This window comes from Vulpes vulpes, chromosome 5 (genome assembly GCF_048418805.1).
Source record: "Vulpes vulpes isolate BD-2025 chromosome 5, VulVul3, whole genome shotgun sequence".
NCBI classification, from domain to species: Eukaryota; Metazoa; Chordata; class Mammalia; order Carnivora; family Canidae; genus Vulpes; species Vulpes vulpes.
Window position 1 is genome coordinate 23190750 of NC_132784.1, and position 18466 is coordinate 23209215.

The 18466-nt window shown below is 33.4% G+C and overlaps 1 protein-coding gene across 1 annotated transcript in view; it reads right to left on the minus strand.

Annotated features, from left to right (window-relative positions):
• Positions 1–18466, minus strand: part of LRP1B (LDL receptor related protein 1B) — a 1812620-nt gene that overhangs the window by 542876 nt on the left and 1251278 nt on the right. Inside the window, exons 29-31 of the mRNA XM_072757648.1 lie at positions 16761–16988; positions 3296–3470; positions 2355–2449 (exon numbers count right to left, since the gene is read on the minus strand). Coding sequence (XP_072613749.1) covers positions 2355–2449; positions 3296–3470; positions 16761–16988 — 498 coding nt within the window. The remainder of the gene's footprint in view (positions 1–2354; positions 2450–3295; positions 3471–16760; positions 16989–18466) is intronic.

Sequence of the window (18466 nt, forward strand, 5' to 3'; positions counted from 1 at the left end):
AACTACAAGAGGAAGATGGGGGCCCAGTTGTCTTTTTGCTCGAGGACCTATGCTGAAAAGATATGAGAGTAGAATCCAGCTACTTCAAACTTGTTTACCTCTTAGCATTAGTAGCAAAATAATATAGAAGTTAAATCCTCACATTTGCATAAAAATTTGTTCATCTCAGATGCTCACTTGGTACATATATTCCCTCTGAAGGATTTCTATGGATTCTATTGTATGTTTATTCTTCATTGAACTCATTTATACTTCCAATACTGCAGACAATCAAATCATTCATATTCCAGTCTATTGGACCCAATATACATTGTATTATTACTCCTGACAGATTCTACTATTAAAGGCCAGATGTTCCCTTAATACATTTTCCTCATTTGATCCTCATGGGAACTTTATAAAATAGACATTTTGTCTTGATTTTACAGATGAGGAAAGCAAGTACTACCCAAGCTAACGCTAATTTGCTGAAGGTCACTGAGGAAAATTTACTTAATGGAATCTAAAATGATTTAGGTTCTTGTGTCCCTTAAGGAAAAGGGCAGTGTCAAATTTTTATCAACAAGCCCAGTACAAAATCTGATACTCAATAAAAATCTGTTTATTGAGTGAATGAATGACTTGCAAGCCATATTCAATGATGCTGATTTAAGGCATAGTTTCCAATGAGATTCTGGGTTACTTTGGTTAAAATGGTGTATCTTCCACAAATTAAAATTAAAAAGTATCATTTTGAATTTATTTTAGAGCAATTTTCAAATATAACAATAACTGAAATGGTATAGACATCTAATATTTGTTATTAAATATTGAATCCTCATGGATATATAATTAAAAATATCACCTAGTGCATAACACTTGAGGGGTCAACCACAAAGTACAAACAGTAACATTCTTTTTCTTATAAATGGTCTTTATATAAGCTGTTAGATATTTTTTTAATTTATTTTGAGGAGAATGGGTATTTAGTATTAAAGATAAGGTTTTCTCATTATAGAAACAAGCACATAAATTAACACTTTGGTGTAACCTCTGGCTACCACATTACAGTGTAAGGACTTTATTTGCTCATACTATTTTCATCATACTCACTTTTCCATATTAAATATTCTCAACAATTCTAGATAAGCACCAACTGAATTGCTTGAGTCCAAATTAAGTCTGTGGTATGGGTCCTAATCTTGTAAAGCCCCTTGTTTCTTTTGTCCTATCATTTTCAACACAGAAGTACTAGCATTTCAATTTGCTTTTAATTTCTAACACTACCTTGAATTCCAATTGTGTATCAAATCTTAGAACAGCCAGTCCAAAGAAAAGGGCTGTTAATATCATTTTCTATCAGAGGTTTATTCTATAGACTACATGGAAAGAATTATTATTGTAAATCTTGGTGATACTACACCTTTACTGAATCAAAACTAGTAAAAATGAACAACCTCAACTAAGGATACTACCACATTGCTAAAACTAAGACCAATTGTTAAAAAGCTTCATGGTGAATTGATTTTATCCCCAGAATTTAAAAATATACTATGTTCAGTTCAAAGCAAAATAATGTTTTTCTTCTGTATATTTCATCATTTGCATTTAGTATGATATCAAAATCTAAGTTCATTATTAGATTTTTTTTAAAGATACTTGAGATTACAAACAGGCAATGCGATAATTCTTGCCTCTTAAGGAAATATAAGAAAATATGAAGAAAGAGTAATTAGGATTTGAAAATATATATGTAGATAATATAAAGATATCTGTGTAAATATATATATTTTTACCTTCTAAAAGAATCTTTGTAGTTAAAATTTTAAAAGATGTTTTACGAATATACATCAGAGCTTTCTTTCAGCACCATGGAGTGTTACCTAATGATTTATAATGGTTAACAAAGGTAGAATAACAAACCAAATAAATCTACTGCATAGTGAATAGAACTCCTGAAAACTAAGTACTGAATATTTAAATCATTATAATTATTAATAATGACACAACAATGATGATCAGGGGAAGCCATAGTACATTATATTCCCACTGTAGCAATGTATCAGATATTCACCACTGAGAGTAAGAGATTCATAAATTATATCAAGTTTTAAGTGACTTCATACTAAAGATATTATAAAAGTCCTCATATCAAAAGAACTTATCTTCTTACCCACAAAAAGAATGTTTTCTCCTTACCCAACACAGACTCAGTGGATTCAATGAGATTGATAAATTCCTGATTGAATGTATATTACTAATCTGTAATATCTTCTTTCAGTGTCTAAATCAAATATACATTGTAGGAGTACAGATCTGTCATATTAAAAACTGCAGTGATTATTGAAAACAACAACAACAAACCAACAACTTACCAACTGGTTCCTTTTGATTCTGAAAGAGAATCTTGCTATTACTGCCATCCATGTTTGCCATGTTAATTGTGTTTCCATCTGTCCAGTAGAGTTTCCTTAATTTAAGAGATATGGATTAAAAATATTAGATATAGACCTACTTGTTAACTAGACACATATGCTGAGGAATAAAGTTAATGTCAAAGTAAATTCTTGGTGTAGGATTAATTCTTTTTTTAGGAAGGGGCCAAATTGTTGAGCCATTTGTGGATGGTAATGTGCATGTCTGCCTGGGAAGAAAGCACCCCTCTTGCTTTTTCCTGTCATTAAAGGACAATCACCTCACTTGCATTTTCCTCCTACATATACAACTGAAATATTTACCTATGACTATAGTAAATTATTTCCACATAAGTAACTTATCAAGATCGAATCCTCTCGGTTTAGAGAAACCAGATACCAAAGAAGAAAACAAAATCTATTCAGCTGTTCCCCTTGAAAACACTGGAGAGAAAGTATTTTAATCCCACCTAGGCTCTCTACCCAGATACATGATGATTAGCTAGAAGATGGGAGAATCTGATTTACTTAACAGTGACAATAACATCAGCACGCAGTAAGTAAGCTATTAGTAACTGGTATTTGAAATGAAATTGGTGACTTTTCCTTTCATCTGCTTTTTCTATTCTTCTTTATTCTGAACTGTTATTCCTCAAAAACATAAACAAAATCTTACAAAAATGTATAAAAGTCTGGTTTTATGCAGATAACAGAAATCTCTAACCAGGGATCTCTTTTACAATTTCCATATTCATTTTTTTCTTTTTCTTTTTTCTTTTTTTTTTTTTAACTGTATAGCTGATATGTTAATCCCTCTGAATTAAACAAAGTTTTTATATAAAATCAGGGCCAAAATGTGTGAAATTTTTGAAAGACCTTACAAAAAAATAATCATACTTTACCCCCTGACTGGGTGAGCTGCAAGACACTGTGGCTTATCGATTCCGTGGATAATTGAGGTTTTCAAAGAGCCATCTAGTCGTGCCACATTAATTTGTGTTTCATCAAATTCGGAGCTAACCCAATATAAATTACGTGAGACCCAATCCACTGCTAGCCCTCTGATACTCTGAATATCTGTAAAACAGGAAAGAGAAAATTAAAAGTGAATGAAGTTTCTCATCCTTTTTGACTTTCCAAGTAAGTTATTTTCTGTTTCAGGGAAAATTTAATTTACACTTTAATTTGTTAGCTAAAATTGTACAAGATTGTAATCTCATTCCCTTATCAGCCCTTCTTAAGGCATGAATAATCATTAATGTCTTACTGCTGAGCCATTTGAAAACCTGAAGCAACAATTAGCATTGAAATTACACTAACATTCAATGATTCTCTAGTAAACACTTAGGAGCAGACTCAGGAAGCCGTCTTACGGGCCAAGGTGACCAAAATTCAAATTAGAGTAATAGCCTCTCCAGTTGGTAGCACATCTTTCTAGTTAGGAAAAAGTACTTGTGGGCCGTCAACAAATGGCTATTTTGTGTTTTAAAGTGCCAATTTGTTCCTGAAATGAAATAAAACAATTCAACTTTCCTAAAAAAAAAAATCACGAGTTGAACATCTTTCAAAATAATTAACAGAAATTGACTGAGATACGAGCAAAGAAACAAAATCCTTTTAATATTCCTCCAACATGAATTCTACAGAAATTACTGAAATCTAATTAAGTTTCGATTCATTACAGCCAATATGAATATTTGGGTTGTTATTCCTTGATTATTTAATTAGGCATCTTTTTAAAAATGATAGAATTTAGGCTTGAATGCAATTGTATGCTTTAATTAAAGAAACAAATGAAAATCAAGTATTTAAAATGATGGATTCCATAAAATCTTTTTAATATATTTACTAGAAAGTCTTTTTAATGCATTAACCTATAAAGTAGGCCAGCTTAGTCCCCCATCTGTGGCTCTTGAATAGTTTAATTTGGTTTTGTCTTTACTTCACAAAGTTTTGTTACTGGTAAGTATACTGAAACTGTAGGGCTCTTTAGGCCAGTGTTACTCAAATTTATAAGACACCCGGAGATTGTTAAAAGGAAGACTGATTCAGTTGGACCGAGGAGAGGGCCTAACATTCTGCAAGTCTAACCAGCTCCCAGGCACTGCTTCAAAGCAGTGGTTCCAATCCACATGCACCAGAGCAGCTGTTGCTTAGCTTTTCGAATTATGTCTTCCATTTTTATCATTTTTAAAAGATGCCATGAGGCTAGATTTTCATATGAAAGTGAAACCACCAGATTTGTGAAATTTGCTAATTATTTCAAAATTTAAAAGACCAAATAAGACATGGAGACTTTGTCAACCCAGTTCTAGGTTGGTCATAACAGTAGTCTGGGCATGGTAGGATCTGCCCCACACTTAGGTCCTCCACTCTTGACAGCCTATTTTCTACTCAAAAATCCTCCTACTATTTCTTTTTTTTTTTTTTTTTTTTTTTTTTTTTTATTTATTATAGTCACACAGAGAGAGAGAGAGAGAGAGAGAGAGAGAGAGCAGAGACATAGGCAGAGGGAGAAGCAGGCTCCATGCACCGGGAGCCCGACGTGGGATTCGATCCCGGGTCTCCAGGATCGCGCCCTGGGTCAAAGGCAGGCGCCAAACCGCTGCGCCACCCAGGGATCCCCCTCCTACTATTTCTAAATAACACTTAGTCACAGCCCCCTGAGGAGATATTCTCCATATTTCAATTCTCCTCTAATCAACAATCTCTCCTCTGCAATTTATCTGTCATCATTAATTTACTGGTAAGTTGGTGAATCTTGAATGTGAGCTTTATTTCTCAACCCAACACTTGAAATTTCTTTTTATTTTCAGTTATCCTCACCAGATCCCTCTTTTTCAGAAAAAGTATACAACACCTCTGTAAAGCTAAATCTGCCATGTCTGATACTTATTTATTTGCCTCACCCAGGATATTTATTCCTTCCTCTCCTTCCCCCTCTGGACGTAATTGGTTGCTGTGAGACAATCTTGCATTTATAATGAGAAGATTTGGCTTTATGTTCTAGGTTGGGTGCCTATTTTTTTTCTTTAATCAAGTCACTTAAATTTCAACCTCCATTCTTATCAAGAAAATGAGGCTGATTACAGATAATACACAGGATTGCTGTGAGTATCACAATAGATGATGTGTATTTAAGCAGTTTAATGCAGGGTTGAGAGGTATTTTGCCAATCCAGACTTAGTACTTTCTGTATTTTTACCCCGGGTTGCTAGGTATTGGCAAAAATAACTACAATATGTTTTCATTTCCTCTAAAATACATGTTACTCAAAGGTTTTGGTTTTTTGTTTTTGGCTCTTTCCACTGCTCAAAATTTATTTCTGATTGACTCCTAATCACATGGTTTAGAGACTACGTTGCACTCCTAAATTGGAAAGCACAGCCAAATGTAAGCTATTAATACCTATTTAGTCCTTGTCAATTCTCTGGTTCATGCTCTTTCAAATCTATTTCTGTCTTTAATATTGCAATAGCATCCAGTCTTTTTCCTCATGCAACCAAATGATTTAGTTGCTACCAAGTTAGTTTTCTGACTGGAGAGCTCTGCATCATGACCTTTGTTTGTCCCAAAGATATTCAACAACTTCCAACCACTCAGAAAGTGATGTCTAAATTCCTTACCCTGGCTTTCTATATAATCTGAATAGAACTATGCCTCCAATTTTATTTTTCACTATTTTTAACCAATTACCTACCTCACACTTCAGTCATACTGATGATTTCAGATTTCCAGACTTGTCCTGACCTTTCTAACCAATAGGGAATTATCTGTACCTCATACCTTATCACATCTCCACTTACGTGAATCTCATACAAAAATAGTCCAGCTGATAGGCAATATCACCTTTCAACCACAAAAATCTAATCAATTCTCCTATATACCCCAGCTAGAAAGTTTGTCTTTATCTACCTAACACAACAGGACTATATCTGGTCAATTTCTTTGTACTTAATGAATTAGATAATTATTTGTTGACATAGTACTACTCTCACATATACTTCTTGAGGGTAGGAACTTAGCTAATCTTTGTAGCTTCCCTCCCCAAATGTATACAACACTGCTTTCAACACAAATATGTTTAATGAATTGATGAATAAATTCATAACATGAACAATCTGTAATTTTAAGGATATCTGAGCTGAGTTAGAAATATCAGATAAGGTCCTCAAGTTTATTCTTAGGAGTAAATACATATGTATCTAAATACATACTTACCGAATATTAATTCTCATGCTATATCCTTACCTTTTTTTCTATCCACTAGATTAGAGTTTCTCATTTTCAACATTAAATCTAAAATAGAAATGTTGTCTTTTTTTCCTTTTTGACCATAACTAATACACATCTATTGTGTTTGTTTGTTTGTTTGTTTGTTTGTTTGTTTTTAAGTGACCTAGTAAATTCACCATAAGGGTAGGGAGAGGTAAAAGCTCCTCTATATTTGGTGAATTTTGTTTCCTTGTTTAAAATATTGAAATGATAAAATCTGACTCTTAACCTCTGTTTTCAAGTCAAAGACTTCTGAGCAAATTTCTCAGAGGGTTCAATTTTCTATATTCAGGGACCCTTATCTTTTGAACTAAAATAGATTAGATATGTTCTCTGAAAAATGATAAATTGTAAGTTTTAAATTATTTATCAAATTTACAAGACAGGAAAGTCTCTAAGTGCTAACACAGACTTGTATGTTAGCTTAAACCAAAAAGGAAGGCAAATAGGAATACAGTGGCTGGTGCCGCTACAGGGACAAAAACTTGGGAAATCAAATCAAATGATAATCTAGAGATTTGTGGATCTGGAGATTTGTGGATAGTTGCTTAGTACAGTGAGTTCAGTCTTTAAATACACAAAGACTAGGAGAGCTACACAAGAACAATACTAGGTATATTAGAAGGGTAGATATTATTACTGATAGATGAATGGGAAAAAAATCTTCCTGCCTGCTTAAAAAGAATAATAACTTAAAAATAAAAACAAAACTTATTTTCTCTGTTTTTTTTCTCTGGGTACAGAAAATAAAACACAACAAAACCAAACCAAGCCCAAACCAAATAATACAAATAAGCAAAAACATTAAGCATAGGTCTATACTGGAGTAAGAAATTACTAATTTATAAACAAGATATCCACTAGTTAGGTAGGGGATAAACCAAATTCAAGTGATTTATGGTTTGTAATGACTCCTCCTTTCTCTAGCAGAAGCAAATTCAAATTCCCACTTTTGAGGTCATCCTCTTTATCAGAATAAAAGATAAAACACAAAAAGAAATGAAACATAAGACCAAGAGTTAAGAGAAAATTAACAACAGTTTTAAACCTCCAAATCCTACATGTTTTTATATTATTTTGCAAGATAAAGAAAAGTGAGTGGAATATTTTAAAGGAAAAATATTTTGAAATAATAAAAAAACCAATAATTTATTTATGTATTTATTTGTTTTTAAAGATTTATTTATTTTGTACAGAGAGTGTGTGTGAGTAAGATTCCTCTCTGACTGCAGTGCAGAGCCTGATGTGGGGCTCAATCCCATGAGCCTGAGATCATGACCGGAGCAGAAATCAAGAGTCAGACACCCAATCAACTGAGCTACCCAGGTGCCCTGCCAATAAATTATTAAAAACAAAACAAAACAAAACTGTTGGAAGACATAAATGCAAACCAAAAATTACTTTTAAATATTTGTTACATGATATTAAAAAAGGAACAATTAATTAAATGGATTAACCAGCAGCTTAGACACAATTCAGCCAGTAAACTGAAAACAAATTGAAGGAGTCAGCCAGAGCCTACACAGAGAAGCAAGGAGGTTAAATGAGTTGGAGAATGGATAGTCTGGTAGATCTAGTCAAAGTTTCCTAAGAAGGGAATAGACTAGGTTAGAAAAAATGGTCAGAGATAATATTTGAGGGGTTTTTCCTCCCTAGGCTTGTAAGACATGATCCCATAGGAGGCACAACAGACTGTAGGTGGCTAAATAAAAAAAAAAAAATTGTCATTAAGACAAAGAAAAAATATTAAAAACATCTAGAAAGAAAAGACACAAAACCATCAAAAAAAGAATGATAGATAAACACAAGATTCTCAAGAGCAATAAAGAATGTGAAAGACGGTGGAATAATATCTGCAAAGTGTTGAGAGAAAATAACTCAACCTGAAATTTGTATTCAACAAAAGTATCTTTACATCTACCTTTGAACAAAACATTTTTACTTTTAAAAAATGAGCAAAAGGATTGAAATAGACATTTCTCCAATGCATATGTAGAAATGGCCAACGAGAAGAACATGAAAGGATGTTCAACATTACTAATCATTAGGAAATGCAAGTCAAAATCACAATTAGAGATCACCTCACACCTGTTGGAACGGCTACTAAAAAACAAAAACAACCACTGAGTTTTGACAAGGATGTGGAGAAACTGTTACATTTCTATGTTGGTAGGAATGTAAAATAGTGCAGCCTCTGTGGGTAACTGCATGGCAGTTTCTCAAAAAAATTAAAAATAGAATTACCATATGATCCAGAAATTCCACTTCTGGGTATATACCCAAAAGAACTGAAAGTAGGGTCTTATAGATACACTTATGTTCACAGCAGAATTATTCACAGTAGCCAAAAAGTACCAACAACCCAAATGTGCATTGATGGATGAATGTATAAAAACTGTGATACATACATACAGTGAGATATTATTCAGCCTTTAAAAAAAAAAATTCTGACACTTGCTACAATATGGATGAACCTTGGAGACATCTTGCTGTGTCAAATAAGCCCTTGACAAAGAGGCAAATGCTATATGATTCCACCTAAATGAGGCTCCTAGAGTACTTAAAATCATAGACAAAGGAAGTAGAATGGTGGATACTTGAGGAGTAGAATTATCAGGAGTTATGAGGAGCGGATATGGGGAGCTGTTTTTTAATGGCTATAAAGTTTCAGTTTACAGGATGGAGAGTTCTGGAGATTGATTCACAATGTGAATGTACTTAAAAGTATTGATTTGTACACTAAAAAGGGTCAAGATGATATATTTTATGTGTATTTAGCTGTGATTAAAAAAAACTATCTTTCAAAAACAAAAGCTAAGTTAATGTATTTTCAGATACTATATCAGATTATCACTAAACTAAAGGAACATTAAAAGACCTAAGTCAGAGAGAAGAAAAATAATGACAGAAAAAAAAGCCTTAGATGAAAGAGGAATGGGGTAATTAAATAAATTGGTCGATGTGTAGATAAATGTAAATGGAAAACACACACACACACACACACACACACACAAACACACATACACACACACACAATGTCAATTCTCTGATTGTGAAATTTCTTTCTTTTTTTCTCTTTTCCCCCTCTCTGAGTGGACCAGCTTACACCAGCATCTTGTCCGAAATTGGAGCAAGAAGGAGGAGATCCAAACTCTCATAAATTTCTGAGGCATCTGGTTATATCTAATCAAAACTCATTTTAGGTGGGTTTCTGGGCAATTATGTATCTGTTCTTAGGGACAAAGTGTTTTTTATTTTTTTAAGCAAATTTGTAACAGCTTCCCAATGCTTCCTCAAGGGAACAGTGTAAATACTAAATATTCTATTTATTAGCAACTGTGAGAAACTGTAGATACACACACATATTAGTATATATAACACATGGTGTAGAAATTCATAAAACATCCATAAATCCACAATCCAGCCTAAGAAATAGAATATTACAAATAATGTACGACCCTTCTATGTACATCTTCACTAAGTTTATGTTTCTTCAACTCTGAACAATTTAGTGTTTATTATTGTCTTGGTTTTGTCAGTTTTAAGACATGTATGTGTCCCAAACCTACACTGTTTTTTTTTTCTTTCCCTAGAGAATTTGAAGCAGAATTGCAACTTTTTCACTAATCATATCTCTTAATCTCCTAACCCTATCATTATTGATATTTTATAGGAAAACCTTACTCCTGATTTGGGAAAATGTCTGAAGTAAGGCTGTCCTTTTATTCTCATCTGGATCAATGTCTCCAACATCTTTCCAATGATTTGGTTAACTTCACCTCTCTCCCAGACATCAGATTTGATTATTTCTATATCTACCATACCTTGATATCTGTCACTTTCTTATATCTCTCATTGTTTTAGTCTAATTTTTGCTCTAGATTTAGAACATTTCTTTTTTTCTTTTAAAGATTTTATTTATTTATTCATGAGAGAGAGAGAGAGAGAGGCAGAGACACAGGCAGAGGGAGAAGCAGGATCTATGCAGGGAGCCCGATGTGGGACTCGATCCCGGGTCTCCAGGATCAGGCCCTGGGCTGAAGGCGGCACTAAACTGCTAGGCCACCTGGGCTGCCCTAATTTAGAACATTTCTTAACCTTATAGCTGTATCCTTATCTATTTTTTTTTATTCTTCAGTCTTTTAGATTTCCACCTAATTTATCTTCAAAAGAGTTTGAATCACCAATAACTAGCTGTAAAAGTCTTCAGTGGTTTCCCATTGTCTTTGGGGGAAAAAAAATTACAAAACTAGCTCCTCACCCTGGTGTAAGACCCTCTGTGCTCTGCTGTCACACTAACCTTATAATTTATTCTTCTTGAAGGTCTAGCTACTGCTCACTGCTTATTCTTCCCTACATATAAAGTGTCCAAGGCTTGTGACTACTGATATGGCAACCTGGAGTGATAGAGCTACCATTTACCCTCAAGGTTTATTTTGACAACTTCCTAAGTAAGTACTTTGATGATTCCATATAACTTAATATTCCTCGTGCTAATTTTCTAATTAGCTTACACCCTTATTAAACTCCATATTTCATTCAGCCTTATACTTTAGTTGTTTATATCTCATTCTTTTACTAGATATGAAGCTGCCTGAGGTTATAGATTGTCTTAGCTAAATAAAGCCATCTCCCCACCCATCTAATGTTCCACATATAGAATCCACATATAGAATTTCCCTATTGGCCAGGACACCTCAGTTTCTCAGTGGTTGAATGCCTGCCTTTGGTTCAGAGTGTGATCCCAGAGTCCCAGGATCGAGTGCCATATCAGGCCCCCTGCATGGAGCTTGCTTCTCCCTCTGCCTGTGTCTCTGCCTCTCTCTCTCTCTCTCTCTCAAGAATAAATAAACAAAATCCTTAAAAAAAAAAAAAGATAAAGAATAGACATAGGGAGTTTGGCTCATTTAGCATATATTGCTATAGATACATAGTTCTTAATGAAATGGCATTTATAGGTATGGTTTTGCCTTTCTTTATTCTTTCTTTCTTTCTTTCTTTCTTTCTTTCTTTCTTTCTTTCTTTCTTTCTTTCTTTTTTTAACTTTTCTTTTTTAAATCACAGATGTTGACATTCTTCCACTGAAAAATTTCCTGGGTGAAAATGAAAATTGAAAATCCTATTCAGAAATAGGCAAAACAACAGATGTTCCCCATCCAAATTTTCTACTTGAATTCAAGGCCTGGTTCCAAAAACTAGATCTCACTGTTATTACTGACCTGTTTTCATTTCCTTCATTCTCTCTGGACCAGTTTTCACAATAGTTTTTTTTTTTTACCTCCCCCCAAGCATTTTTATTACTGGGTACAATTAAATATGGTTTCTTGTAAAATAGAGGGAATGAATCAATCTTTAGTACTCACTTACAAAATAATGTTTGGCAGAAGTAGATAATAATTTCAAATAATAAAAGGAAATCTACTTTGAAATGGTTCCAATGAGATTCAAAGTATCATTGAGAATTAAATTTTACATAGTAGCAATGTGATCAAAAGGTCTACATTTAAAGAGGCTTATATTTTTGTAGTTAAAAAAGCATATTATTATATGATAATTCCCTACCATATAAATGAATGTTCTTTATAAACAGATACACTTCTAACTTGTATTAATCTTCCTTTTGTTCATTTTAGCATCTGCTTAACAGTCCAGTTCTTTCAGATAGTACATGATTCTAGAACTAAAAGAATACTTTGTTCAATCAATGGTACTTGCCCAAAGTTGAATCCTTAATTTTCCAATGGTGAACCATTCACTTTTCCCTAGAATAATCAGATACATCAAGAGTTTTTCCAATAAAAAGTTATTTTTTATTGACAGCAGCCTGGAATCTCATAAAGCTGCCAACCTATCTCTAAAAGTTTTTTCTTATATTTCAGAATAACCAGTAAAACTGTTGTCAGTGGGATGGATGACCCATATACTTCACTCATGTGCTTCTAGGTAAACTGAGCAGAGTATGCTGAGTGTATATTAAGTGAACATGGGAAAGAAATATTTGTACAGACCATGTGCTTATAATAAAGTTTCTGCTCTCTACTTGCTGAAGTTTCTCATTTGCAAAAGAAAGGGACTTTTGGGGGGAAAAACAGCATAGCTTTAGAGTCAATCCAAACTTGGATCTATCAAAGCTCTGGTATTTCCTAGCATGGCAAACCTGAATTAAATGTCTCCTCATTTTTAAAAACAGAAAGTAACAATTACATCAAAGCACTATATGGGGAATAAATGATAGATAAAAGAAGCACAGATACAAATGTAAAAACTCAACTATGTAACTCCCAGTGTATATAAGGAACTTTAAGGTCTAATAATGTCTTCTTTTTTCTTACTATGTTAATTGGAAGTTAATTTCTTGCTGTGTTAACTTAGAGTTTGCAGAGGACAATCTTTTTAATTTTTTAAAAATGTATTTATGATAGTCACAAAGAGAGAGAGAGAGAGGCAGAGACACAAGCAGAGGGAGAAGCAGGCTCCATGCACCGGGAGCCCTACGTGGGACTCAATCCCGGGTCTCCAGGATCGCGCCGTAGGCCAAAGGCAGGCGCTAAACCGCTGCGCCACCCAGGGATCCCCACAGAGGACAATCTTTTATCCAGTAAGGTACAATCATGGGCAGTATATAAGTACTCAGGAGAAGCAACTGAGCATTAAAGGACAATACCCAGCTCCTTAGGATGAAGTCCCAAATTCTCTTATTGTAGGGCAATAAGCACGACAGGAGCTCTAAACATACACTTTTGAGTGTGAATGTGTCTCCATTATTTCTTCACTTTGTTTCTGAGAGGGTTTTAGCTTTCACAAGCTTAAGCTTTCTCATCTGCAGAATGAAAGTAATTCTTAATAATAGGTTTGTAAAGATTACATAAGATTATAGTGCTTGCCACATTAACGGCAGCTAGTATTGTTCATCACATCAGAAAAATAAACCTGAAAGCATCAATAATTGAAAAATATCTGGACCAAGCAGTGACTCAAGGATAAAAATTAATTACCACCAGAGTCAGGCTGCAGACCACTAGCAAGAACATTTGCCATGAATTGTTAGTTATTGGGCAGCCCAGGTGTCTCGGTGGTTTAGCGCTGCCTTCACCTAGGGCATGATCCTGGAGTCCCCGGATCGAGTCCCATGTCAGGCTCTCTGCATGGAGCCTGCTTCTTCCTCTGTCTGTGTCTCTGCCTCTTTTTCTGTGTGTCTCTCAAATAAATAAACAAATCTTAAAAAAATTGTTTTTTTCCTTAGAATAAAATATTTTTGTTTTTTGTGAAAGAGGCAAATATACATATGATAATAAATATTTGTTAATTTATGCAATGAATGCATCTGTAGTCATGTGTTAGTATTTATGCTTATAATGAAGTGTACTTTGTACAAGTCATGTAACAAATAGCTTGTGTTGGTAGTACATAAATTAAGGACAGCTTAGTATATTTGGATACAGAGAATGGCAAGGCAGGTGAATTATTTCTCAAGCCCTTTATGAAGGCTTGTCCCACAGACCTTCAGAGTTTTCTCAGAAAATGGTCTGTATGTGGCAATAGACAAATGTAGAGACTGATTTTTGAAGCAAGTTTTACATTAGACTTAGGCTAAGGAAGATAAGGAAAGAAAGACTCTCTCAAGAAAAAGTCCAGTAGAGGAAGTACAGCAAAGTGAGAAAATATAGAGGCCAACATTAAGAAATAAGAGAAAGGTCAGACAGATGCTCACAGGGAATCTAAAAGATGAAAGGATAAAATAAAGTACAATTACTGGCAGGATTTGAGATACTTTGATGAGCTCACAAGCTGAACTGTCAAAAGTTCATCTCAAGCTTTCTATTAATGGAAAGATAAATCAGTCCTTAACAAGGTTTCACCCTGGAAGAAAGGAAAAGGAAAAGGCAATATCATTCAACTTGTAGGGAGGGTAGCCAGAAACGAAGGACTTATCTTTGACAATGCCTATTTCTCAACCTTCATATCCAATTAATTAAGTTCCTTTATATTTTCACTCTTTTATATTTCTATAATCCTTCCTCATTTCCCTATCTCTGTTATTTTCTTTCTAGTCCAGGTTTCTATCACATCTTACTAAAACCACTATACCAGCCAATGAGCTGGTCTCCCAGAGTCCTTGGCTCACCTACCCCTCCGCCTCAGACCTCTTCAATTCTGTACTAAACCTAAAAGCTAGAACAATATTTTCCAAAGGCAAACCTAACCATATAGCTTCCCCCACCATTTAACGGACTTCCTTGGTTCTCATTAGTTTCAGTACTAACATAAAAATCAACAACTTATAAAGGCTTATAAAAGCTAGATTTAGTTTCTATTTATTTATCTCCATCAGCTTGTATAGTGTGTGCCTCTTGTTTTGTGCTCCATGCTATTCAGCCAATATTGCTTCTCCTTCAATTTCTTATAATATATAAAATATTCGAATATTTGTCAAAATGATTGAATTAATGATTATTGATCCTAATGAACATATGTATTAACTGTTATTATAACGGTTATTATAACTTAGGAAAGAAAGAAAATATCATCACTCAATTTTTGGTTAATAGTTATAAACAGAGTCCCCTAAATGAGAATAAGTCTTTGTGATTTTCTCAAAGACAAATTCATCAAATTACTATTAGCTACCAATCTATAATTATAGACAGAAAATTGTTCCTCACATTTTTGAGAGGTATAACATCTCTTACTTCATGTAATTCACAAAGCCTTTTCGTAAGGATTTCAGAATTCATGATAAAATGCTTAAGCAATTTTCTGTTACACTTTGATGAATTTCTTATGAGGAGATCACCTGTCAGTCTTAGAAGGCAGCTAATGTCCTTTAACTGATATTTTAAGATGTTTAATAACCATTACTAGTCTAACAATGATTATACATTTTTTCCTCCCCTCTGTAAAACATCCTGAACAAAGAGGAGATCTTTGCATTCGCCTTTTTATAAAGGTTCTTCTCTTACAGCAAGTTTGAAATAAATATTTGAACAAGCTTCTAACCAATTCATTCAAGTTGCTTTAATAGTACTAAACTTAGATGAGTAAAGAGCTAGCATAAATAAAAGAGCACTTTAGTGGTCAAAGGCTCTCAGATCTACTAGTGATACTCAATCCAGCTTTATAAGTATGATATGTAGAAACTCTTGAAAATCTGTGAATTCAAAACCTGCACTTATTGCTTTCATTAAGAGATTGATCATTCCTCAAATAAGGTCTGATTTAAAATTTTTAGTATGCTTCAAAGCATGAGAGTGTGATATATCTGTATGGATTACTGATCACCCTTTCTTCTATCCTCTTCCAAATCACTCTTTCATGCTTATGAAGCATGAAATTGAACTGAAACTGTCTTGTTTGGTTTTGCAATCATGGAAAAAAGCAGATATTCAATGAAGATACACTAAGCTACTGATAACAACAATAACACCAACTGACCCAGAAATCACAATACACCAAGATTCAAACAAAGGCTAGGATAATTCAATGCTAAATATTTAAAGTTCAACTACTGCATTTGCATATATGTCTCACCTCACTTTGATTATATTTTCTACTTTGGGGAAAGTTACTTTTTTTTTTTTTTTAATGATTACTTTAACGACATTTACCAATAACCTATGATCCAACATGCTAGGTCAAGAGGTAGACAGAAGTAAGTTCCCTGTCTTATTTGTGTAGTCTAGTTCTGTAGAAATTTATGTAAAAAGAAGTTGATAATTAGTTTGAGTGAGAGGTGAAAATCAGTCCTTTCCAGTATCCTATATTTTCTGTATGCACAAATTCCTATTCCCCCATCACCCCATCAGCAAAAAGGAGTCTTCAAATATGTTTGTTTAGAAGTCCATAAATTTTAAGGATATCTCTTTTAAATTTTTTTCTTCTTTTGAAATGAAATTTCTAGTTATCAAATGACTATGTGCAACATAATTATAGCATTCTACAATTGTAAAGACATAGCATATTATTAAATCTCTGAATAATCAATTCCAACTTTCAATTAACAACATAGAAGTGGATAATAAAAAAGAACACAAAAGAGACTTGTGATTATTACAAATTGAATAACTTTTAAGTTGAAATGTGCAAAACTCTTACCTCTTGAAATAACAGTTTCCAATCCAGTTCCATTAATAAAAGCCCGTTTAATGGTTTGTGTTTTAATATCTGTCCAGTATAAACGCTCTTCAGATGCATCAAAGTCTATCACAGTAACATCATCAATATCAGGGACCGTAAAGGCCGTGATAAAGTTAAAATATGGATTATCAATATCCACTCCTCTGATTTCAGAACGCCTTGCATATAGAAGAAATTTTTTCATTTCTAGAAAAGAAGTAGCAATAAATGTTTTTCCTTTATAAGTTTGGCAAGTTTGAAGCAGTCTAGAAATTCTAAAACATTACTTGTTCATGATTTAACAGAATTTTAAGACCAGAAAATCATAATCAAGTTTTGATGGGCATAGGTGATATATCTATTACTTAATTTAAAATACTTAAGAAACAAATATAAAACAAGTTAGAATTCTTAAGTCATTATTTTTCTTTAGTTAAAAATACCATGTAATTCTCAGTGATTTGACCTTAGGATTTTCAAGAATTGCTAAAACAGAACCCCACAGATGTCAAACAACCATACTTATTCTTTTTACATAATTGTAACAATAATGCATTGCATTAAATGATTTTTGAAGGAATCTAAGAATATTTTATTGGGTGGCTCAGTTGGTTAAGCATCTGCTTTTGGCTTAGGTTATGATCCTAAGGTTCTGGGACTGTACTCCTAATTGGACTCCCTGCTCAGTAGAGAGAGCCTGCTTCTCCCTCTGCCTGCTACTCCCCCTGCTTGTGCTCTCTCTCTTTCTCTCTGTCAAATCAATCAATCAGTCTTTAAAAAAAGAAGAATATTTTTATACTATTTTTATACTATCTTTGAATAAAATTAAACATGGATTTGAAAATCATGTTTATGTTTTCCTTATCAAATTGAGGTTGAAATAATGTTAAAGCATGCTTTATTATAAATATTTGTACATCTGTAGTAAGTAACATTGTGAGGCATTGCATCCTTTTTATTTCCCATAGGCACTTTTTTGAACTGAGTTTGTAAAATATGAGACTAAACAGAAATAGAAGCACAGATATTCTGTTATTTCATTGCTCTCTGGAATTATTATTGTTGTGATATGTTAAGAGTATATGTAACTAATTAAATCAACATGTCCCAACTTTCCTGAGTTAAGATTTTGTGAGCACCTTCTTCTCTGCCTTTAAAAGTAATTGCTCTGCAAATAAAATCATTCAAAATTAAAACAAAAAAGAAAAAAAAGTCTTATTTTATCCACAAATTTCATTATCACTTTTGCTAGTTTAAATATGCTGTTTAAGTATATTTAAGAAATATTTCAACACTATATATTTTACTTCATTTTTCCTCCCTTCAAATGGACAATCCCTTATAAAATGATATGAAAATAACTTTAGAAGAGCAGGAGGAGATTAAAACTGTTAAGTACCTCTTTGTTACATGGGTTACCTACATCATCACTTTTTGAAAATGCACTTTCACTTACAAATCTCCCTGTTTTGTAGAGATAAATTCTGCTAACACACCAAATAAGAGAGTGGCAAGAAAAAAATGAATAAGGTAATAAGTAGTAAAGTGCAGCATATCACATATTAAAGAATTTGTCAGTCTTGCCAAAAGTAGATGAATCATCAATAGCATCTGGAAATAGCACTATCTCAAATGTTTTTAAGGACATTAAAAATCTCTTCTGCTTTGCTTTGAGGAAAATCTTA